At 51.6% G+C, this 18835-nt stretch overlaps 2 protein-coding genes across 2 annotated transcripts in view; one reads left to right on the top strand and one right to left on the bottom strand.

Moving 5' to 3' along the window:
* The window catches only part of LOC111152507 (inositol 1,4,5-trisphosphate receptor type 3), a 70371-nt gene extending 66901 nt beyond the window's left edge, over positions 1-3470 (top strand). The window contains exons 56-58 of the mRNA XM_022510983.1: positions 545-705; positions 1807-1968; positions 2642-3470. Coding sequence (XP_022366691.1) covers positions 545-705; positions 1807-1968; positions 2642-2710 — 392 coding nt within the window. The 3' untranslated portion in view covers positions 2711-3470. The remainder of the gene's footprint in view (positions 1-544; positions 706-1806; positions 1969-2641) is intronic.
* Positions 3471-4469: 999 nt separating this feature from the next.
* LOC111152243 (ubiquinol-cytochrome-c reductase complex assembly factor 2) lies at positions 4470-17882 on the bottom strand. The gene is made up of 4 exons (XM_022510682.1): positions 17722-17882; positions 8255-8329; positions 7346-7415; positions 4470-4651 (listed from the first exon to the last, which is right to left on the bottom strand). The coding sequence occupies exons 1-4, from the start codon at positions 17857-17859 to the stop codon at positions 4524-4526; spliced, it is 411 nt and encodes a 136-aa protein (XP_022366390.1). The 5' UTR covers positions 17860-17882; the 3' UTR covers positions 4470-4523.
* Positions 17883-18835: the final 953 nt, after the last annotated feature.

Consider the following 18835-nt stretch of genomic DNA (forward strand, 5'->3'; position numbering starts at 1 on the left):
TGACAGCTTGATGGCGGTTTGCTCCTCCTATCCTTGGGGAGAACAGGACCCTGCCTGAGCTTGGGGTAATAGAAGGGAGTGGGAAAGAGCTTCAGAAACCATTCCTTCGAACCTTCTCAGTGTACAGAGGAAACCGAAGCTCTCTGGTCTCCGTCCAGAGCTTTTCCCACTCATGGTTTGAGGTGCTAGTCCCCTCACCCCAGGCCAAGGAGCCGGTGGCACCTGTAGGACAAGATTCCTTCTCAGCTATCCATGTTTCCTCCCCCTGGGCTTGGAATGCTGGCTGCCTCAGTCCTCGGCCTATGGAGGGCTGCAGCTGTGGCGGCGGGGTTGGGGGTGGGGGCTCTCCATGGCTAAGTGGCTGGAGCCTTAAATAGAAGTGATCTACATAGGCTGGGGTGGGCTGTCACATGTGTTTACCAGACCCATCAGCCTGAGACCAGATGCCCCCCCACCGCACCCAGAGGCAGTGTCTGCTCGACCAGGGAGCCCCATGTTGGCTGTGGGAGGCTGACGGTCTCATCCTCACCCCCCGCACCCTCAGGGCTGGAGAGAGACAAGTTTGATAACAAGACGGTGTCCTTTGAGGAGCACATCAAGTTCGAACACAACATGTGGAACTACCTGTACTTCATCGTGCTAGTCCGTGTGAAAAACAAGACAGACTACACGGGGCCCGAGAGCTACGTGGCCCAGATGATCAAGGTGTGGCCCTGGGGACGAGCAACCGTGGCCACTGGGGTGGGACACCTGGGAACACTTGTGGGAAGGCCGGAGAGGCCTCTGAGCTCTCCTGCACAGGCTCAGTTGTCCGGGAAAAGCCCACAGCAAACCCGTCAGCCCCAAAGGACGTGCACAGGGTTCCCCAGGCCCATGGGTGCCCGATACTGAGCAATCCGGGGATTCCACCCGGCTGCTGCTCTGTGGACATGCTCAAGGGGCCTTTTCCAGCTCGGCAAGAGGAATGGCAGCTTCCCAAAAGCTTTGGATGGTCTAGGCTGAGAGGGAGGCTGGGATAACTTGCAACTATCAGATCTAGGAGGAATCAGAGATAATCTGTCCAATTTCTGTAGTGAGGGAGGCAGTGACGGCAGTGAAAAATAATAATAATTAAAAAAAAGGTCTCGTAGTGTTTCGGGAAAAGGAAGCCCGTCCATTCCATCAGATGTAGTGCAGCTTCTAATCACCGCACAATGGATAAATTGCAGGCTAAAAGGAAAGACCTATTTAGTCGGGGAGAAATTCTTAAGTCTATAATTTGATCTTTGAGTACAGGTTTATCTGATGGTCTGAGAACTCCCAGCTTGTGACAAGGAGCCAGACACCTGGTGGCCCCCTTCCCCTCCTCCCCCATCCCGGGAAATGTGGCCTTGCCTCTCAGACACATCAGATGCCAGCTGTCCTCGGCAGACCCTCCCCTTGCTCAATGAGCCATGTGTCTGACTCGAATCTTCCTGGGGTGTGGAGCATGCGGGGCAGGGCAGGGCGGAAGGAAGGAGCTTCAGGGTCTGGTGCAGAGGCCCCCCTCCTCCTCTCGTGGGGTGTCAGGAGAGTAAACAGACGGTGCTGATAGCAGTGAGACTTGAGGCTGTGGAACGGAAGTTAGCCTGTCCCAGGGCACTGGCCTCTCTACGCCCTGCCGAGGGTCAGAGAGAACCCCAGTCGGTTCAGATTTTCCCCTGACAAGTCCCCGGGGAGTAATTTGTCCAGGGTGTGACAGCAGGCTCCCCCTCCCTTACTGCTTTTCTAAACGAGACCTTCCTAGCCTGGGCCCAGCTTGCTCATCCCTCGGGGGACCTTTTTCAGAACAAGAACCTGGACTGGTTCCCCCGGATGAGGGCCATGTCCCTAGTGTGCAACGAGGGGGAAGGGGAGCAGAATGAGATCCGGATTCTTCAGGACAAGCTCAACTCCACCATGAAGCTCGTGTCCCACCTCACCGCCCAGCTCAACGAGCTCAAGGAGCAAGTGTGTACCCAGTCCCACCCTGGGGGTCCCCAGCTTCAGAGCCTCACTGGGAGGGGGGGGGTCACAGCCCAGCCTGCCGCGGGGGAGGGGGGGTGCTGGGGCCTTCACACCCCTTCCTTTCCTTCTTGGGTCTGGGGTGAAAGACAGGTTTCAGAGACACTCTCCCCCCCATGGAAAGCCAGACTTGAGGTTGACAGCTCCTGTCTGTGAGCCCCTGAAAGAAAGGGCCAAGTGGACACTTGGTAGAGGTGTGAGAGGTCTTTCCCCCTCACTCCCCACCTCACCCCTGGCAGCTGCTAGGGAGGCTGTCTGAGGGGCTCACCGGTGATCAGGGAGGTCAGGGCATCCTTCCACTTGTCAAGATCCCCTCTTGCCCAGAGCATCCTCCTTGCCATCTGGCAGTGGCTAAATGAGGTTAGGCAGCCCCTCTTTTAGGTGGGGTGGTTCCCCAGCTGCACATCAGGGATTCGTGATGCACTAATTGAGGACAAGGGTTTGGGGCTGACATCCTCAGTGTACCCTGGGGGGGGCCTTGGCCTGCTGCCAGTGCTGAACAGCAGTTGGGCCCACTGGGCATGGGGCGGGGTGCGGGCACTGGCCCCTCCCTGGTGCCCACGGGGGGAGGGAGTGCCAGGCTCCCTGACCGGACGCGTGGGCCTCTGTTTAATCCTAGATGACAGAGCAGCGGAAACGCAGGCAACGCCTGGGCTTCGTGGACGTCCAGAACTGCATGAGCCGCTGAGAGCCGCCGGAAGACCCGATGGGGGATGGTCATCACGGACAGCAGTGACTGGAATGCTGCCCCTTCCTGTGGGTCAGGGGGCCCGGCCAGTCTGCCAGCCTCTCCAGGCCAGGGGCCCACTCGGCCTCCAGATCCCACTCTGCCGGACACCCCCGCGCCATCCCAGGCTCTGGCCGGTGCGGTGTGGGGGGCCATGGGGCTGCCAGTCCTGCCTAGAGCCGTTAGACAACTCAGAATGTCACTGGGACTCCGCTTACCTTAATGCCTTAGAGGAAGAGAAGCCGTCTTGAAAGACAATCGCTTTGTCCCTTAAAGCAGTAACTGACATTCCTGTGTTCCTTCTTGTGGGGGTCGTTAGGAATGAGGTCCCCTGTTCTAAGCACTACATTTGGCCTCCGCCCGCGCCCTGGGGAGGTGCCGTAATGCTGTCGTTGCTAGTGATTTTAGTGCTGGTATTTAACTTATTCAAAGGGGTCCATGCCTGGGCCTCGGATCTGCTGTGGACAGCACGAAGACCTCATCGTTCAGGCCACCCCCCTGGCTCGGCCCCAGGGAGACTGACCTGAAGACGAAGAGCCTTGCTCCTGGGACCTGCCCCTTCCTAGTAGGCCTGCTGACAACAGTCTCTGGCCCGCATGACAGGGCCTGGGTGTGTTTGAGTGGCTGGTTTTGGACTGCTTGTTTTATCTCTTGGTGTAACATTTTACAAATCCTTTGGCCTAAGAACTAATATGTTAATTGCCTTAAATAAATTAATAGAACTCTAGGCTGTGAGGAAGGGATGCTGTTTCCTATGCTCCCCAGGGGCTGTGGGGGTTCCTGCGGCACAAGGGCAGGGGACAGAATATGAGCCCTTGCCCACCAGCCCAGCCTCACCTCGGGCTCTTGGTAGATACCTGAGTGCATCCCATCTTGCAGCACTGCGGAGAACTGTGTTGCAGGAGAACTGGGTGTATTTTATTGTCTACTTCAGCACATACTGAGGAGTCTAGTTACAGATGGGATTAAGAGCTCATGTTCACTTCTTCCCCATGAGGGGCGCCGTCAGCCCCTGCCCTACCCCTTCTCTCAGCTCTGTGCTTTACAGAAGAAAGCTCAAGTGGACAACATGAACATTTATGGAAGAGCTAAGGTTCTGTGGAATAATAAGGTGACCCCGTGTGGCTCAGGCCCCAGGGTTTTTTGTTCAGTGACCTTCCACACAACCTGCCCAGAGCGCTGAAGCCCACAGTGATCTGAGGCCCCGCCTGGCCAAGGCCTGTCCATAGCTCTACTCTGGCCCTTAAGCCAACCAGGAACATGGGTTTTCTGCAAGGTCAGGGGCAGAGGACTGGGTTCCATCCTTCTGAGTCAGTCAGTGGGAATGAGGGCCAAGCCGGCTCTTCTCATCTCTCCGCCACACCACCTCCTGCTGCTCTCTGCTGGCAACAGGATGCCGCCTTCGATATTTACCGCTATTTCTGGCTCTCCCCCAGGAGCTCTTACAACAAAAGCGAGCCTGAGATTTTCACCAGGAGCCAGCCAGACCCCCGCTGGCAGGTGGGGCTCCTGTGGCTGCGCAGGAAGCACCTTGCCCAGAGGTCCCGGCACCTTCCCTTCTCAGGCCCAGACAGAGACCCGCATTTCCTCTCTTCTGGAGACTTCCCTACCCTGACCGGCAGGCGGGGCGGACACTCGACGGCATCCCTTCTCAGGCAGCTTTCTTTAGAGCAGCAAGGGCTTCCTTCTTGTGAGGCTGAGGAGATTCCCAAACTGTGACGATGGGGAAATTAGGGCTGTTTTATTTATGATGACCATGTACAAGACTCCACACTTAGGTGCGCGGGCGAGATAAGGGCCGAGCCCAGGCCTTCTGCTTCTCCTCGGGATTCCTGGGGGCAAACTTCTCCTGTAGTTTCTTCCACATACCTTTATTCATTTCCTTAAACTCTTCCAAGGTGTCTGCAAGAGGGGAAGACAAAAAATGGACTGAAGTCGGCAATATGATTATGTAAATTGGCCCCACGGGCTCTTGCCATCTGAGCGCACCTTGATTTTTACACAGCGTGGTCTGTGAGAGGGAGTACCTGCGTAGCAGGCCCACGCAAAGCACCCTGTGCCTTACGGTGCCCTCTGCCCACATCTACACGGCCCCCCCACTGCCCGGTTCCACAGGACCCAGCAAAGGAATGGCACCGTCCCATCAGCGACACATCCCACAGGCCCAGAGGCCTTCTCTCAAAACTTGGCAGGCCTTACCGTCTCCACTTCTTAGATGTGGAAATTAAGGCTGAGAGAGGCCAGGTAACTTGCTCAGGTCACACAGCTCAGAAGCAGCAGAGCTGGGACATGAAGCCGGGCAGTGTGGGCCCACCATATGCTGTGGGCTTGAGCAGGCCCGGGGCGGGGGGCAGCGGGAGATGGACCCGGGATCCCCACCGATCATCTCCTCACTGGGCAACAAATGATTCAACCCTGTTAGCCTCAGAATCCTCATCTGTAAGGTGGAGGTCAAAACACCCGCCTCCAAAGTTGTGGACTAAAGAAAGTAAGAGGAGAATCTGCTTGGCGCTTGGCCTGCACTCAGGAAAAGCTGGCCATCTTCTCAGCTATGAAGGTGGCAAGGAGCTGGTCGATGAGAGCTAGTGGGGCCCTTGTTTAAGGACATACACAACACACACACATACACACACACATCCCAGAGACCCCAAAACCAGCTTTCTCAGTCTCGGTGCTACTGACATTTTGGGTCACCAAATCCTCTGTTGTGGGGCTGACCTGCTCACTCTAAGACGTTTAGCAGCAACTTGGCCTCTCCCCACTAGATGTCAGTACCAGCCCCCCACCCGGCCCTGAGCCAGGACATCTAAAAATGTCTCCAGACGTCGTCACACGGCAATGTGGCAGATTTGCACCACCCAACCCCCCAACCAACCACCCGTCTAAAGGCTCTCTAGGGCTAAAGTTCTATGCTGCCTAATTTTATCTGTACTTTAAATTTAGATTTTCACATAGTATTGTTTTAATTTCATAGCCTAGATTTTCCTTGGTTAACAAAATTTCTGGAGAAGAAAAAGAAGAAAAAAGGCAACTTACATTTATGGTCGGAGGGCTCTTGACTAAACGAGGACATACGCTCTACCTCAGCCATGAGCCCAACATCCCATCCTGAAATCTTTCCAGAAGTCTAGGTTGTCTTGTGGGCACAAAGTGGGAGGCTGAGGGGTCCCCGCCCACTTGGCGAGCCACAAGGACTCTCTCAGAGTCTACCATGACCCCAAGCCCAGGGGAACACACTTGGGCCCGAGACCTTGGCCACATTTCGGACTCGCCAGGCCCTCAAACACTGTAAGGTGTGTATTCTTGCCTTGTCAGAGGAAACAATCAGGAGCTTGTGCCACACGGTTGTAACAAAAATATATGAGGCTTACTGTGAAAACAAATCATCAGCAAATTTCCCAGAGCTGAGCTCCCAGCCAGAACGAGTTGGAACCACAGGCCAGTGGTGGAAGTCTTCCAATTCCCCCTCCTTTGCTGCAGAGTCTGTCGCTCCTTCCTCACCCCCCTGCCCCACTCACAGAGGTGTCCAGGGGCTAAGGGCAGAGGCTGGGCCTCTGGAACTTATTTCCATTCTAATTTAAGTTCAAACTTTGTTCAAACCCTCTGGGGCCCTCAGAGTGACACAGTGCATCAATGCTGGTAATTGCATGGGCCTAGGGACAGGGGAATACATTTATGTACGTATTTTTAAAAACTGTCGATAAAGTAATTCTGCCTGGCCAAAATATCTTTACCCCAGTTTTCCAGAGTACTGTAACAAAAATAGGATCAGAGCTGACATACGATAGCAGGTGATACCACTTCTGTTCAGAAGGTTAAGCGTTCTCTGGAAGGCCAAATCCCCAAAACTTAGTCGCTGAAAGGCTGCCAGAGGAATAGGAAAGAAGTTTCTAGGGTACCAGAAGGCAAATGTTTCAGGGCCGTGCCCTTGCAGAAAAGGTTAGCCTATTTTTGTATATGGTATCCTTGGCAATAAAAATAGTAATTTTCCAGACCCTGCCTACTTCAACCCAGGCTCCCCTTGCCACTACCCTCAACTCCCCCTCTGGTTACAATAGAGATGGGGAAGTAAGGAGGGGACGGCTAGGCAAGGTATTTCCTTTCCTGTTAATTGAGGTTTGTCAACAACTCCCAAATGTACCTAGTTAAACCCATATCTAACCCACAAACCACGTCCCCTGGGTCAGATAACTCTTCAACGGATATCCCCATACAAGTTTATTGAATGGCTTTTTGTTTTAATTAAAACCCTCATTGTTTATAAAGCCCCCTTAGGACCATAAAAATAAAATTATTTTCCTTCCATCCTGATTTCAACTACTTCCATTTGGCAAATATGTATTCCCCTGTTCCCTGATGCCCAGGCTTGAATTTAAAAGCTCTAAAGATGGATTTTCTTTTTTAATATAATGCCTTTGACCTTCTTCATATTCTATGGCCAAAAAGCATGAGCCCTCAAGCTTCAGATTTTCCTCTGGGCTATTCCACAAGACTTTCCATCATGCAGCGCGGTCTTATTAGACAACAACCCTTGGCAGCTCGAACTCAAAGAATCATTTGCAAACCGACCAGAAAGGGCAGCGGGGCTGTCAATACCTGTGGACAGGATCAGCTTGTACTCTTCCACGGAGAGGCCACTGAAGCTTGTGTCTCTGGGCCGAGGGTACTGGTCACACGGGGCAGAGAGGACAGAGAAAGTGGGGGAGAGATTAGTTCTGCAGCACAACGTCAGAGACCTGATGATCCTTGAGAAGCCTTGCTCTTCCTGCACAGTTCCCCAACATGGGCCTCCGCAAGCCAGGGGCCGGGCTAGAAGAGCAGCGCCACCTAGAGGTCACTTGGCCTTGCCTGAACCGACCCAAGAAGCCTTGGGGGAAAAGTAGCCTGTGTGATTTAGGAAGTCTGGGTGTGGTCCCCCCAATTCTGCATTTCTAACCAGTTGGGGGCGGGGGCAGAGAGATGCGTGCATGGCTGCTCACAGACCTCACTCTGAGTTGCGAGGATTTAGAAGAAATCCCTTTTCCCTGTAGGCTAGGCATTTGGGTGTGTGTATCTCTAGAGTTATTGAACACATTGTTCCAGCCTGGGGAAAACCACGCTGAACGGAATTTGACAGTAATCACATCAGGGCTGAGGAAAAGCCCAGCTTTGTCTGACAGGACGTTCCCGAAGCACCCATCTTTATCACGAGTGTGGGGAAATGCCAGCTCCATCAGAGAAGATGGGAAAATAACGGGTAAGGCCCAACAGGCGTCAGATACACCCTGAGCACACACTGGTCTATAAAACACATGGCTGTTATTAAAAATTATAAATAGCTTTTATTTAGGTGACCTAAAAGCCTCTACCAGGCGCCCTTGTTGGCTTGGTTGAAATTACTGGTTGCATTTAAAAGGCGCAAAACCACACTTCTTTACAAAGCACCGTATAATCAGATTTTTCACTTACTCTCATTGGTCATTTCCAGTCCGAGGGCTGGGGATATAAAAAAGACTGGCCACTCACCTTGTGTTTGTAATAGTTTGAATGGAGTCGTGCTAGGCTCTCATACATCTGATCACAGGCTTCAGGCTCTGCAATCTGAAAAACACAGAGCCCCCCCAAGGAAGTAAGCAAACAAGCCGTCTTCCACTCTGCGTCTGCACCTCCAGGAAGGACCCCGCTTCCACAACGCAAATGAAGCAGCCTGCCACTTAGCACCAGCTTCTCCCCTCCGTGGGAAGCCAACTTGGCCTCTAGCTCCAGTGATGAGAAAGCTATTAGAAATCACCTTTCTGTGATGGCTCGACCTCATCCACTCCCCAGCCTGCGGAAAAACTCCATCAACTGGCAAACAAATGTTTGTTGAGCATCTGTGACTAGTGGACCACCACACCAGCGGCAGTGGGAGGCACGGCAATGAAAATATAGTATCAGAAGGGTGAACCTCATGGTGGTGTGGGAAGAAACCGGGGTGGGGGGGCAAAGGGGTGATTCACAGGCTCAGCGTATGGCGAGAGTGAGACTGAGCTGGGTTCTGAAGGATGCACAGGAGTTGGGGAGCAGAAGCGAGAGCAGAGAGGCCTTCTAGGTGGAGGGATGGTGTGAGCAAGAGACCCGGATGCTATGTTTCAGACCAGATCAGTCTGGCTGATAGCCTGAATATGCAGTAAGAGCTTGGGTGGAAGAAAGAGCAAGAGTTTCTTGAGTTAAACCTTCAATATGAAATGTATTAAATACTCTTTTATCAAAGGCAAAAAAAAAAAAAAAATCGTTTGAGCTTTCATCCTTGGTGAGCCATTACAGTTTTACAAGGAAAGAAACATGATGAAGGCTGTAGTTAAAGATGAGATAGTTGAATTGAGAATCCAGAGGGAGAGTCCAATTAGGTCCTGCTAGAAAGGAGAGGGCACAAACACTGAGGCCTTGCAAATAGAGGGAGAAAAATCAGGACACCCTGGTGCCCTTGCTGGAAACTGCAAGAAACATGGACACGTGAGGTGGTTTGCCCCTGTTCATCCCACTTTTTAGTTTTCCCTTCCTTCTGCCCTCACTATTATTTTACCTATGGTTCCTTGCGTGATTCCACCAAGAATTCTGAAAGTTCCCCTGAAAAAAAAACTTTCTCTTTTATGTTTTTCCCTAGAATTCAAATGATGGATTTTTCCAACTTAAATCCTTTCTCAAAGAAGGGAAAGCATAAATAAATCGGTGGTTAAGTGTTTTAATAAGGTCGCTCTGTTTCTGCCTCTGTGCGCATGTCAAATGAGGTCCCCACTTCACAGCCAACAAAAAAAGACAATCCATCATGTAATTTTACTTGATCCGTCCCTGGGTTCAGGCCACTCATCACAACTAGGCCCAGGTAGCCACATCAGAAGAGGGAGGATTTGGGGCTGAGGAGGTAGCCAGGGTTCGCTGAGTAATAATCAAAGGCATTACTTGGGTGGATTGGCACTGAGGGCTGAACAGAAGGAAGGGATGGAAAAACCTAAGGCTGGGACTGGGTCCTGAGCCCTGCAGGGCAGCGTTCTTGGGGCGGGGGAAGGGGGAAGTCCAGCTGGAACTGAATTCTGCAGCACACACTTCAGAGGAAAGCATTTCAAACATTATGGTTTCAGCGGAACGTGCATAACCACGAACTAACACGGAAGGGAGAACAGTGTGTGTGAGACACAAAAGGAAACAGAGAATAACGCCAGCACCAAGTTTTAAATATTGTGTCAATTATCAAAAGAAAATCGTGCATTTCATCTTTTGCCTGCGGTCTTCATTCTTGTGTGGATGGGCTCACTTACAAATTTAAAAATAAGGCATCAAGGGGTGCCTGGGTGGCTCAGTGGGTTAAGCCTCGGCCTTCGGCTCAGGTCATGGTCTCAGGGTCCTGGGATCAAGCCCCGCATCGGGCTCTCTGCTCAGTGGGAGCCTGCTTCCCCGCCTGCTTGTGATCTGTCAAATAAATAAAATCTTAAAAAAAAAAAAAAGGAAAGAGAGAAAATCTTAAAAAAAAAAATCACACACCAAGAACCTGCAGTGTGCTCGGCCCTGTGTATGAGCAGGTCTCCGTGGCTGTGGAGAGCAGTGGAGTCATACCTCCTGCCTTGGAATCTTGGCTCCTTCACTTATCAGACCCAGGATGCTGGGCAAATCATGCAATCTCCCCGTCCCCCACACTTTAGAAAAAACCTGCCACATTTGCTTTATCACTCTCTCTATATATACGTATTTTCCTTCTGATCCATTTGAGAGTAAGTTGGAGCGTGACGCTCCTTCGTGCCATAATATTTCCGTGGGTTTCCTGAGAACAAGGGCATTTCTATTACATAACCACGGTTCAGTGATCAAATTCAGGACACCTGACATTGATGCAACACTTTTATCTAGTTCATCATCCATATTCCAGTTCTGTCCATTGTTTCCGTTATAATCTTTACATTAAAAAAAAAAAAAAAATTCCTTTTGGCCCAGGATCACCAACGGCATTTATCTGTCATGTAGCTTTCTCCTTTCAGCCGGGACGGTTTCCCGGCCTTTTGTCTTTCAAGCACTGACATTTTTGAAGCATACCCGCCAACTTAACCTTTCTTTTAAAAGGAAAGATAATAATAGTCCCTATTTCTGAGGGCGGTGCGAGGAAAAACGAGGCGATGCCTGGATTGCTCTGAAGTTGGGGCCTAGGACGCTGATCGATGTGAGTGATTCGCTTTTCTTAGTGTTTCTGGTAGTGAACAGTTCTGGCAGGCAATGCCGGTCTCCACCTCACGGACTACAAAGGGAAGAGCGGAAGTGTTCAGGACAGCCCTGGAGACAGGTAATCCTCGTGGCAGTGCAATGAGGACTGCTGTGGACACTGCCAGGGGAGACCGGCCAGCGGGAGGGTCATGGCTGAGGACGAGCAGGGGCTACCTGAAGGAAGAGGGGGCTCTGCAGGGAGGGGGTCAGCTGGAAAGCACACACCTGGGGGGATGAGGCAGTGAGGGTGTTCTCAGCAGATCAGTGTTGCCCTCGCCGATGTGACCACCGGGGTGTGGCTAGGCATGGAAGTAATGAAGGCATGGGAGATCACTCCACGTAAGTTCCCCTCCTGCTTCTCCTCCAACTTCTCTAATGGTGACCATGGGGCAACTGGGCAACCTCCTACTAAAGCCTTGAGAGAATAAGGTGTCCTCTTCCTTCCCGTCTCTGCAGGGGCACAGAGGGAGGCCGGGGTCACCCCTGTAGAGCACTGCTCCCAGGAAGGCAAAGAGCATAGGGTCTGAATGCAAAAACAATGGGATGGTCTGAGCTCCCTCAACCTCTTAAAATTCCTTCAGTATTTACGACACAGCCTCCTAGATATTTTATATAATGCCCTGTGCTCCATTAACAATCCGAGAAGGAACCAAACACCTAACAAGAACCAAACACCAAAAAATGAATTGGTCACCCAACCTCTTATCTGAGGCCAGAAGGTGTGTGTATGAGGCTGTATGAGGAACTCCAAGGAGGTGATGAGGAGGTGATTTTGAGAGGCCAGAGTGCTCATTTCTGGCCAGGTGTGACTGCCTAAGGGCAGATGCGGCTCCAGCCAATTCCAGCCCCGGGCACATCCAACCCAAGCTCCCCACGAAAAAAAAGTCTTATTTACCATTTAAAAGGATTATCCGTAGAAATATCTGTCTGATTCCAGAAGCCCTGCCACACTCCTACATCCTACACTTTATTCACAGACTCCAGCACAAATGTTTCTGAATTTGGAAATATACAGTTTGCCTGATGAAATGTTCTGTGCACTTTTAGAAATATTCTTATATACAAGCTTTAAATTACCTGATTTTGCACTCACACCTAATGAGATTACGGACATTTCAGGACTAATAGCAGCTCTGGGTTTGAAGAAGGCAGCCGTGCGACATTATGAAAAATTCAGCTCTGCTCCCTAAATGTGAATGAAATAGATGTTCAACTGACATAGTGTCCTTTATGGCTCTATTTTTGCTCCTTTTGCATTTCCCCTGCTCAGTCGTCAGTAAATTTCTCTTTACCATATTAAACTTTTATACATACAAATCTACATCAGTGCCGCAGGCACTGATTTAGATTTTCAAAATTGAATTTTGGGTGGTGACTGCAATCGGTCCACACAGCGGCCCGGATTCTAGTCACACAAAGGGACGCATAAGCACTTTTGGGAAAGGGTGTTGCAAATTGCTTTGCTAATTAAGGTAGAGCTGGATTCGGTCCAGGAGGATCTATGAAAAAGGTTTTCATGGCTTGGTAATGAACTTCTGAAATGAGTTCATTCCGTTATGGGAGCCTGCCCCCTTCAATTCTAGTGCAAAGCTATTTCTTGAGCACCTACTAGGCAGAGTGCTCTGCTGGCGGGCTGCGAGGGGACAATAAAGACCCAGCCTCGGCCTTGGAGAAATTGGAAATCAAGCCGAGCAGACAAGTCATGCATGCATTAAATATCAAACATGGCCCCAGGGGTAGCGTGTAACTGAGCACCAGGATACAGGACATCGGGGGTGGGAGCGGGTCACTGGGCCTGGCTGACAGGGCAGGGGTGGCAGGGGTCTTGAGTTTCAGCGCAGTGACAGTTCAGAGGGGGAGCCAGAGTCCCACAGTGTGCAGAGGCAAGGAACTGGGAGTGGGTGGAATGGGGATCAGAGGAGTGGCTGGAGGACGTGTGAAAAAGCAGGGGACAAGGATGTTTTAGGCAAAGCAGGGTCTTAAGCTGAGCCAAGGAGTGCTTCAAGGGCCAGGGTTGGGGGGGGGCAACAAATCTTGGCAAGCCTTGTGCATCTTGGGGGGTGGTGTCCACAGTGCACTAGATTCTGAGGTTAAGAACCACTTGCATGGTGGCCCATTTGGGAGGCAATGGGAGGCCAGGGCACAGGCTGCCGTGCGGTGAGAGGCAGAACACGGGCTGGCACCAATGATCGGAGGACAGTGAAGACCTCACGCACCTGCTTGCCACTCATCGGGGAGGCAACAGGCAGACCCGCAGGGCTCCAAGTAAAGCAGGGACCCACCCAATTAATTAATGCCTCTAGGAGGACGAGCACCTGTATCTTTAACTGAGCATAGAAAGCTGCCACCCCTTGGCCCAAACACTACCTTGGGTCGCTCTAGCTCTGCCTGGAACTGGGAGAGGAGGAAAAAGATGGAGACGTCTGCATTACCTCTCACAGATGAGTCTCCTCACAACTCCTGTTTTGCAGTGGGTTCCAGATTGTAGCTAAAAATAGCACAATCTGTCCTTAGGCCATGCCTCGGACACTGGCCTTCTGGGGCCCCACAGAGCGGGGCCTGGGCACGGCTGAGGTGCTGTCCCGGCGACCAGCACCGGCCAGGCAGTGGTGGATAGAGCTGGCCCCCGCCACACTGAGGAAAGCGAGAGTCCAGGGCTCCGCCGGGTGACCGAGACAACAGAATTACATACAACCTTTACACTCTCCCCTGAGACTTAAAACTATCACTTACATTACTGCAAACGCAAGACACAGTTCAACTTTTCTCAAACGAGGCTGATAGGATTTAAACCCGGGTATGATGCAAGAACTCAGTGGTGGGTGAGCCCCTTCCTGGGTGGCTGCGTTTCCAGGCTGTTCCCCAGAGCCATGCCCCATGCTAGATTAGCGGGTGCGGGTGTGCAGTCAGGGATCTTTCAGGAAGCTGCCTGTGCGCCTAAAGAACTCATGAGAAGGATTGGCCCCTTTCCCTGTACTTAACTCAACAATCAGAGTTGTTTTCCACCTGCCCCCACGTTGTGATTCTTTTATCGAGTGCTTGGTGCTGCAGGGGACGTGTTTCCTTGAAGAAACTGCATTCAGAGGGGGCAAAACCCATAACCATTAACTTTCAGAATACTGCACAAAAGGACCGAGGGTGTAAGAGGTGTTAAGTGTGTTCCTGCTTCCCACCATCACCTCCCTCTTGGTGGGTTCTGGGTGGACCGTGAGGCTTCCCAAAGGGCAAAGTGAAGTGGTATTAATGGAGGCAGAGGTTTTTGTACTCTGCGTTCAAGTCTGAATGACTGATTTGCTTTCTAGTGAGTCCGGCCCTTCTGCACTGATATCCCACCTGAGGGTCGTCTTCCTTCCAATCCGTACGAGGGGGGTCGTGGCTGGGGCAAAGCAAAGCAGGTAGGTAACAAGCAGGAGATATTTACTTCTTTGGCAAACCTGTCATTGGCTTGAAGAGGGCATGAGGGAAAAGGGGTGGCTTCATGTTCACGGAACGAGAGGTCTTTTCAGCAAGAAAGAACTCAGGAGAAATGGCAGCTGAAGAGAGAGGAGGCACCAAGGAGGCAACGCCGGATCAGGATTGGCACAGCTGGCTCTGTTACTTACTTGTCTCGCCACTGACTCCCCGAGGACCTGGAGTAAGTTGTTTTAGGTTTCTGATTTTGTTTCCTTGTCTGTAAAATGGGAATTAAGTGATGGCCACCTTCCTCAGCTGCACTGAGGATTAAATTAAATGAGAATATGCCTGCAAAAGCATGCCAGGCCATGTGTTCAGTGGTACTGTTAACATGCAGGAAGCCAGAGGGTCGGGAGGACTGCCTGCCTCTCTCCTCGACAGGAACAAGGAGGCTGGGGAGCAGAGCTGCATCCACCTCTAGTCCGATCTTTCTGGCAACTGGCATAACCAAGGGGGAGCTCCCCACCCATCGGCCAGCTGCGTCTAACGCTCGCTGCCGGCTGCCAGCTTCATGAAGAGTCTACCAGAACCACCTTTCTTTCTCAAGCTTGATCCAGGGTGTCAGTGGGAGTGACTCACACAGTGCTGTTCTCTGTTCTGGCAAGGGGCTGCTCCCTCTACAAATTATCACCAAGATTTACTAAGCCCAGGAGCATTCTCAGGTGCCACGAGGATGAGGTACCATGACAATGGTCCTGAGTAATGTGCTTGCTGCCCCCATGATATACTGGTTCGCTCTACTAGGGATGCATTCATCAGCGGCTCCAGAACCATCGACAAAGCCATGACCTGCATTTAAAACTATGACTCAAATCTGGGTGGGCCTTTGGCTGATTAGGACTATCTCCCCAGGTGATGACAAAAAATGACAACTCCAAAAGAGAAAGCTTTTCTGGGTCCTCTAACACTAAGTCAAGTAGGCAAACGTCACACTCTCTCACCTCCTCCGGTCTCTGTCTGCCTCCCTGCTGGCTGCTTTCACCACCTGAATGTCAGTCCAGTAAACTGCATGTCTACCTGACTGGTAAGTTTCTTGACGGTAAGGACCAGGCTCTGTCCCCCTTCTGGAGTTCCTAAGGTTCCCCCCACACAGCAAGCTCTCAAATTCTCACCACTCAGGACACAGAACTATTCCTTCTCACTCTTCGCTATTTCTCTCCACCTAGTTCTGCCACACCTGCAACTGTATTCAAATGATTTTTGTATCATGAGTCATAACCGATCATTTATTCAATCTGTTCATCCAGACATTTACTGGTTGTCCTTTATGTGCCAAGAACCATGCTAGACACTGGGGCGGGGGGAGAAAATAAATGGCACCCTCTCTATTCCCAGGAGGCTCACACTAAAAATACGTAGGGAGCAGAGCCCTAGAAAAGTCTATGGAGTTTGTAAAGTTGGAACTAGATACAATTCTTGCCTTCAAAATCTTGATTTATGTCAGAACAGTGAAGACCACTGTAAAAGGTGTATCAGCGTAGTGGCCCCTCACTCCTTCCCCCAAGCCCAGAGCCAGGCACTTCATCCATGCCCTCCCCCAAGTCTGAACTTTGGTTTCAATGATACCACTGGGCATGTTCTTGCTCCCTGAGGTGGTCTGGCTTGGCTCTTTGTTGGGCTAAGCTGCAAAAAAACATGTTCCTGCTTTGACAGGCAGTGGCCAAGTTTGGCAAAAGTCATTTCTTCAGGTTGTGTGTTCCTACCTCTGACCTCTTGCCTGAGCCCCAGGCTCAAATATATCTCACTGCCTCCTTGACATTTCCACTTGGAGGTAAGTCCACTTGGCATCTCAAATTTAACATGTCTAACACCGAACTCAAGACATTCTTCCCACACCTGCTCCTCATCTAGTCTTTCTCGTCCCAGTAAACGGCACCTCCTCCCACCCAGTTGCTCAGGCCAAAAAAATCTAGGTGCTCTCACTGGTTTCTCTTTACCCCTTTACGTCACATCCACTATATTAGCAAGTCTCACTGAAGCAACCTTCACAGTACACCACTCCGTCTCCTGTGCTGCCTCCCTCATCCAAACCACCATTATTTCTTGCCAGAGTAGCCTTTTCTCCAGCTGCCTTGTTCCTATCCTTGCCAGCTATAATCCATTCAGCACATGCAACCAGAATGATCTTTTAAAACAAATAAATTAGGTCACGTCAGTTTTCACAAACCTCCCCAATGGCTTCTCACTGCCCTTATGATAAAAGCCAACTCCTAACCAGAGCCTGTTAACACCCTACTGCACCTGGCCCTTGTCCTCCTCTGACCTCAACTCTTAGCAACTCCATCTCACTCACTCCCCTTCAGCCACTCTGGCTTCCTTTCTGTTCCTTAACACGCCAGTCTGCTTCCTGCCTAGGACCTTTGCCTGGAATGCCCTTCCCACCACGTGTACAGCCAGCTCATCTTCTTCTTTACGTCTCATCTATGTGTCACCTTCTGGGCCAGGCCTTCTGTATCAGAACCAGTATTACCCTTTTATCATGCTACTCTATTTGACATTCAACACAGGACTGACCTGGACTATCTTACCACTTTCTACTTGCTTACTGTGTAATGTAAACTTCAACTTCAGTTGAAGTTGAAGAGGACAGAAGAGGACACGACCTCTTCTGTCTAATTCACTGCTGTCTCCCCCAGCACCTAGCACAGTTCCCAGCACATGGCGAGTGATCGATGAGTATGAGCTGTATATGATTGAGCTCCACAGCCGCCCTAGCACCAACCTGGAGGAGAGCAAGAAGGTAGGGTCTATGACTCACACAGGGGCGGGGATTGAGGTCCAAACCTGCTGCATGGACTTACAGGGGCCCAGAGAGCACACAAAGGCTTAGCTGGGGCCCTGCAGAGGTCCTTGAGGTTCGGCTCAGTCACTGCACAACACTGCGAGGTAACAGCACCATGTCAGGGAAGCTCTAAGCCTGCGACTGACGCCATCTCAACTCTGGCTGCACCCAGAATCATCTGGTGAAAGTTACCAAATATTGAGGTCAAGGCCCCAACCCCAGAGGTTCTAATTCAGAAAGGCTGTACGGTTCCGGACACCTAGATTTTTTAAAAGCGTCTTCATTAATTCCAAAGTGCAGCCAGAGAAGAGCACTGAATAAAAGGCTGGGTCGTCGCTCTCTGCAGTTCCGGGAGGGGTGGGGGGGGGTACAGGAGGGTCCGCGCGCACGTGCGGCCAGGGAGGGAAGGCTCGCGCATGCGTGGACCGCACTGCTCGCCCGCTCGTCGGCCCCGCCCGTGCCTCGTCCTTTCCGCCCCTCGCCCCAACCGCCACCCCGCTGCAGGCGGACCCCACAGTCCGGTCACCTGGGTGTTCTCTCCCTCCCGAAAGGCCTGTGCTACCCGCTGCCGCAGGTAAGCGCCCAAGTCCCGGCCCCGTTTGGTCTCGTCCACTGGCCATTCCTCACAGAGCTTAAGGAAACGCCGGTAGCGGCTGGCCGCCATTTTGGGCCCCGCTTGTCCCCGCCCTTGAGGGAGGAGTCGGCGCGAAAGTTGGCGCTTGCGCACATAGGCTCGCCAGTTTCCCGGGAAAGCGGGAGGGGAGGAGTGAGCATGTGCGAGTTCGCGGGCACCCGCGCGCTCTCCGAAGAGGGGCGCTACTCTCCTGTCTCTGCGAGCCGAGCTAATTCAGTGTTCCTCCTCCTGGAACCCGCACAGCTCCCAGGGGCCCGTCAGACGCGGTGTACCCCAGGGACAGGTTTGCTTCTCTTTTTTCAATGCTTGCACAAGCTCCAGACTAACAAACTTCCTCCGAGACCTCTGCTAATTTGCATAAACGAATACACTTGCATGTAAATACAGGTTGTTATTCGATGAAGATGTGTATGAATTTAATCACATAGCACGCGCAAGTTGTTCGCCTCCTCATCGCCTGTCGCAGCCCCTGTGCTTGTCATTACCACTAGGTACTGCTTCTTAGCTCTAGCTCCTCTGTCCCCAGCCCTTTAGTATCATTTCAGAGCTCCCCTCCCCACACCGGGCACGTGTCCCTGGGAGGCACAGATTTCCCAGCTTGAGCAAAGTCAGCTGGGTTGATTCAGCCTGGGAAACTTGTTTTACCAATTCTTTTCTTATACATCTCCAGCTGCAGCATCATGTGGGATGTCATCATTTTTCTTTTCAAGATACCCCCACCAGTTTCCTTAAGCCGAGCGGGGCTCTGTCTTCACGATCCTGCATTGAGCCAGGACCATCCCATGCATACAACACTCAGCTTCCCCCAAACCTCTTCCTTCTCACCTGCCTACTTTGTAAAGGTAAATCCAGGAGACTCTTGCCTTCAAGGAGTGGACTGTTGAGTAGTGTACACAACCCGAATACAAGTTCAAAGTGACAGGGACTTTAATGGAAATGTCAGAGAATGCTGGGGAGTTTGGAGAAAGAAATACTACTTCTAGCTGTTCAGGGGAATAAGGGGAGA

Source organism: Enhydra lutris, unplaced genomic scaffold, assembly GCF_002288905.1.
Source record: "Enhydra lutris kenyoni isolate GAN:26980312 unplaced genomic scaffold, ASM228890v2 scaffoldscaffold28, whole genome shotgun sequence".
Lineage (NCBI taxonomy): Eukaryota > Metazoa > Chordata > Mammalia > Carnivora > Mustelidae > Enhydra > Enhydra lutris.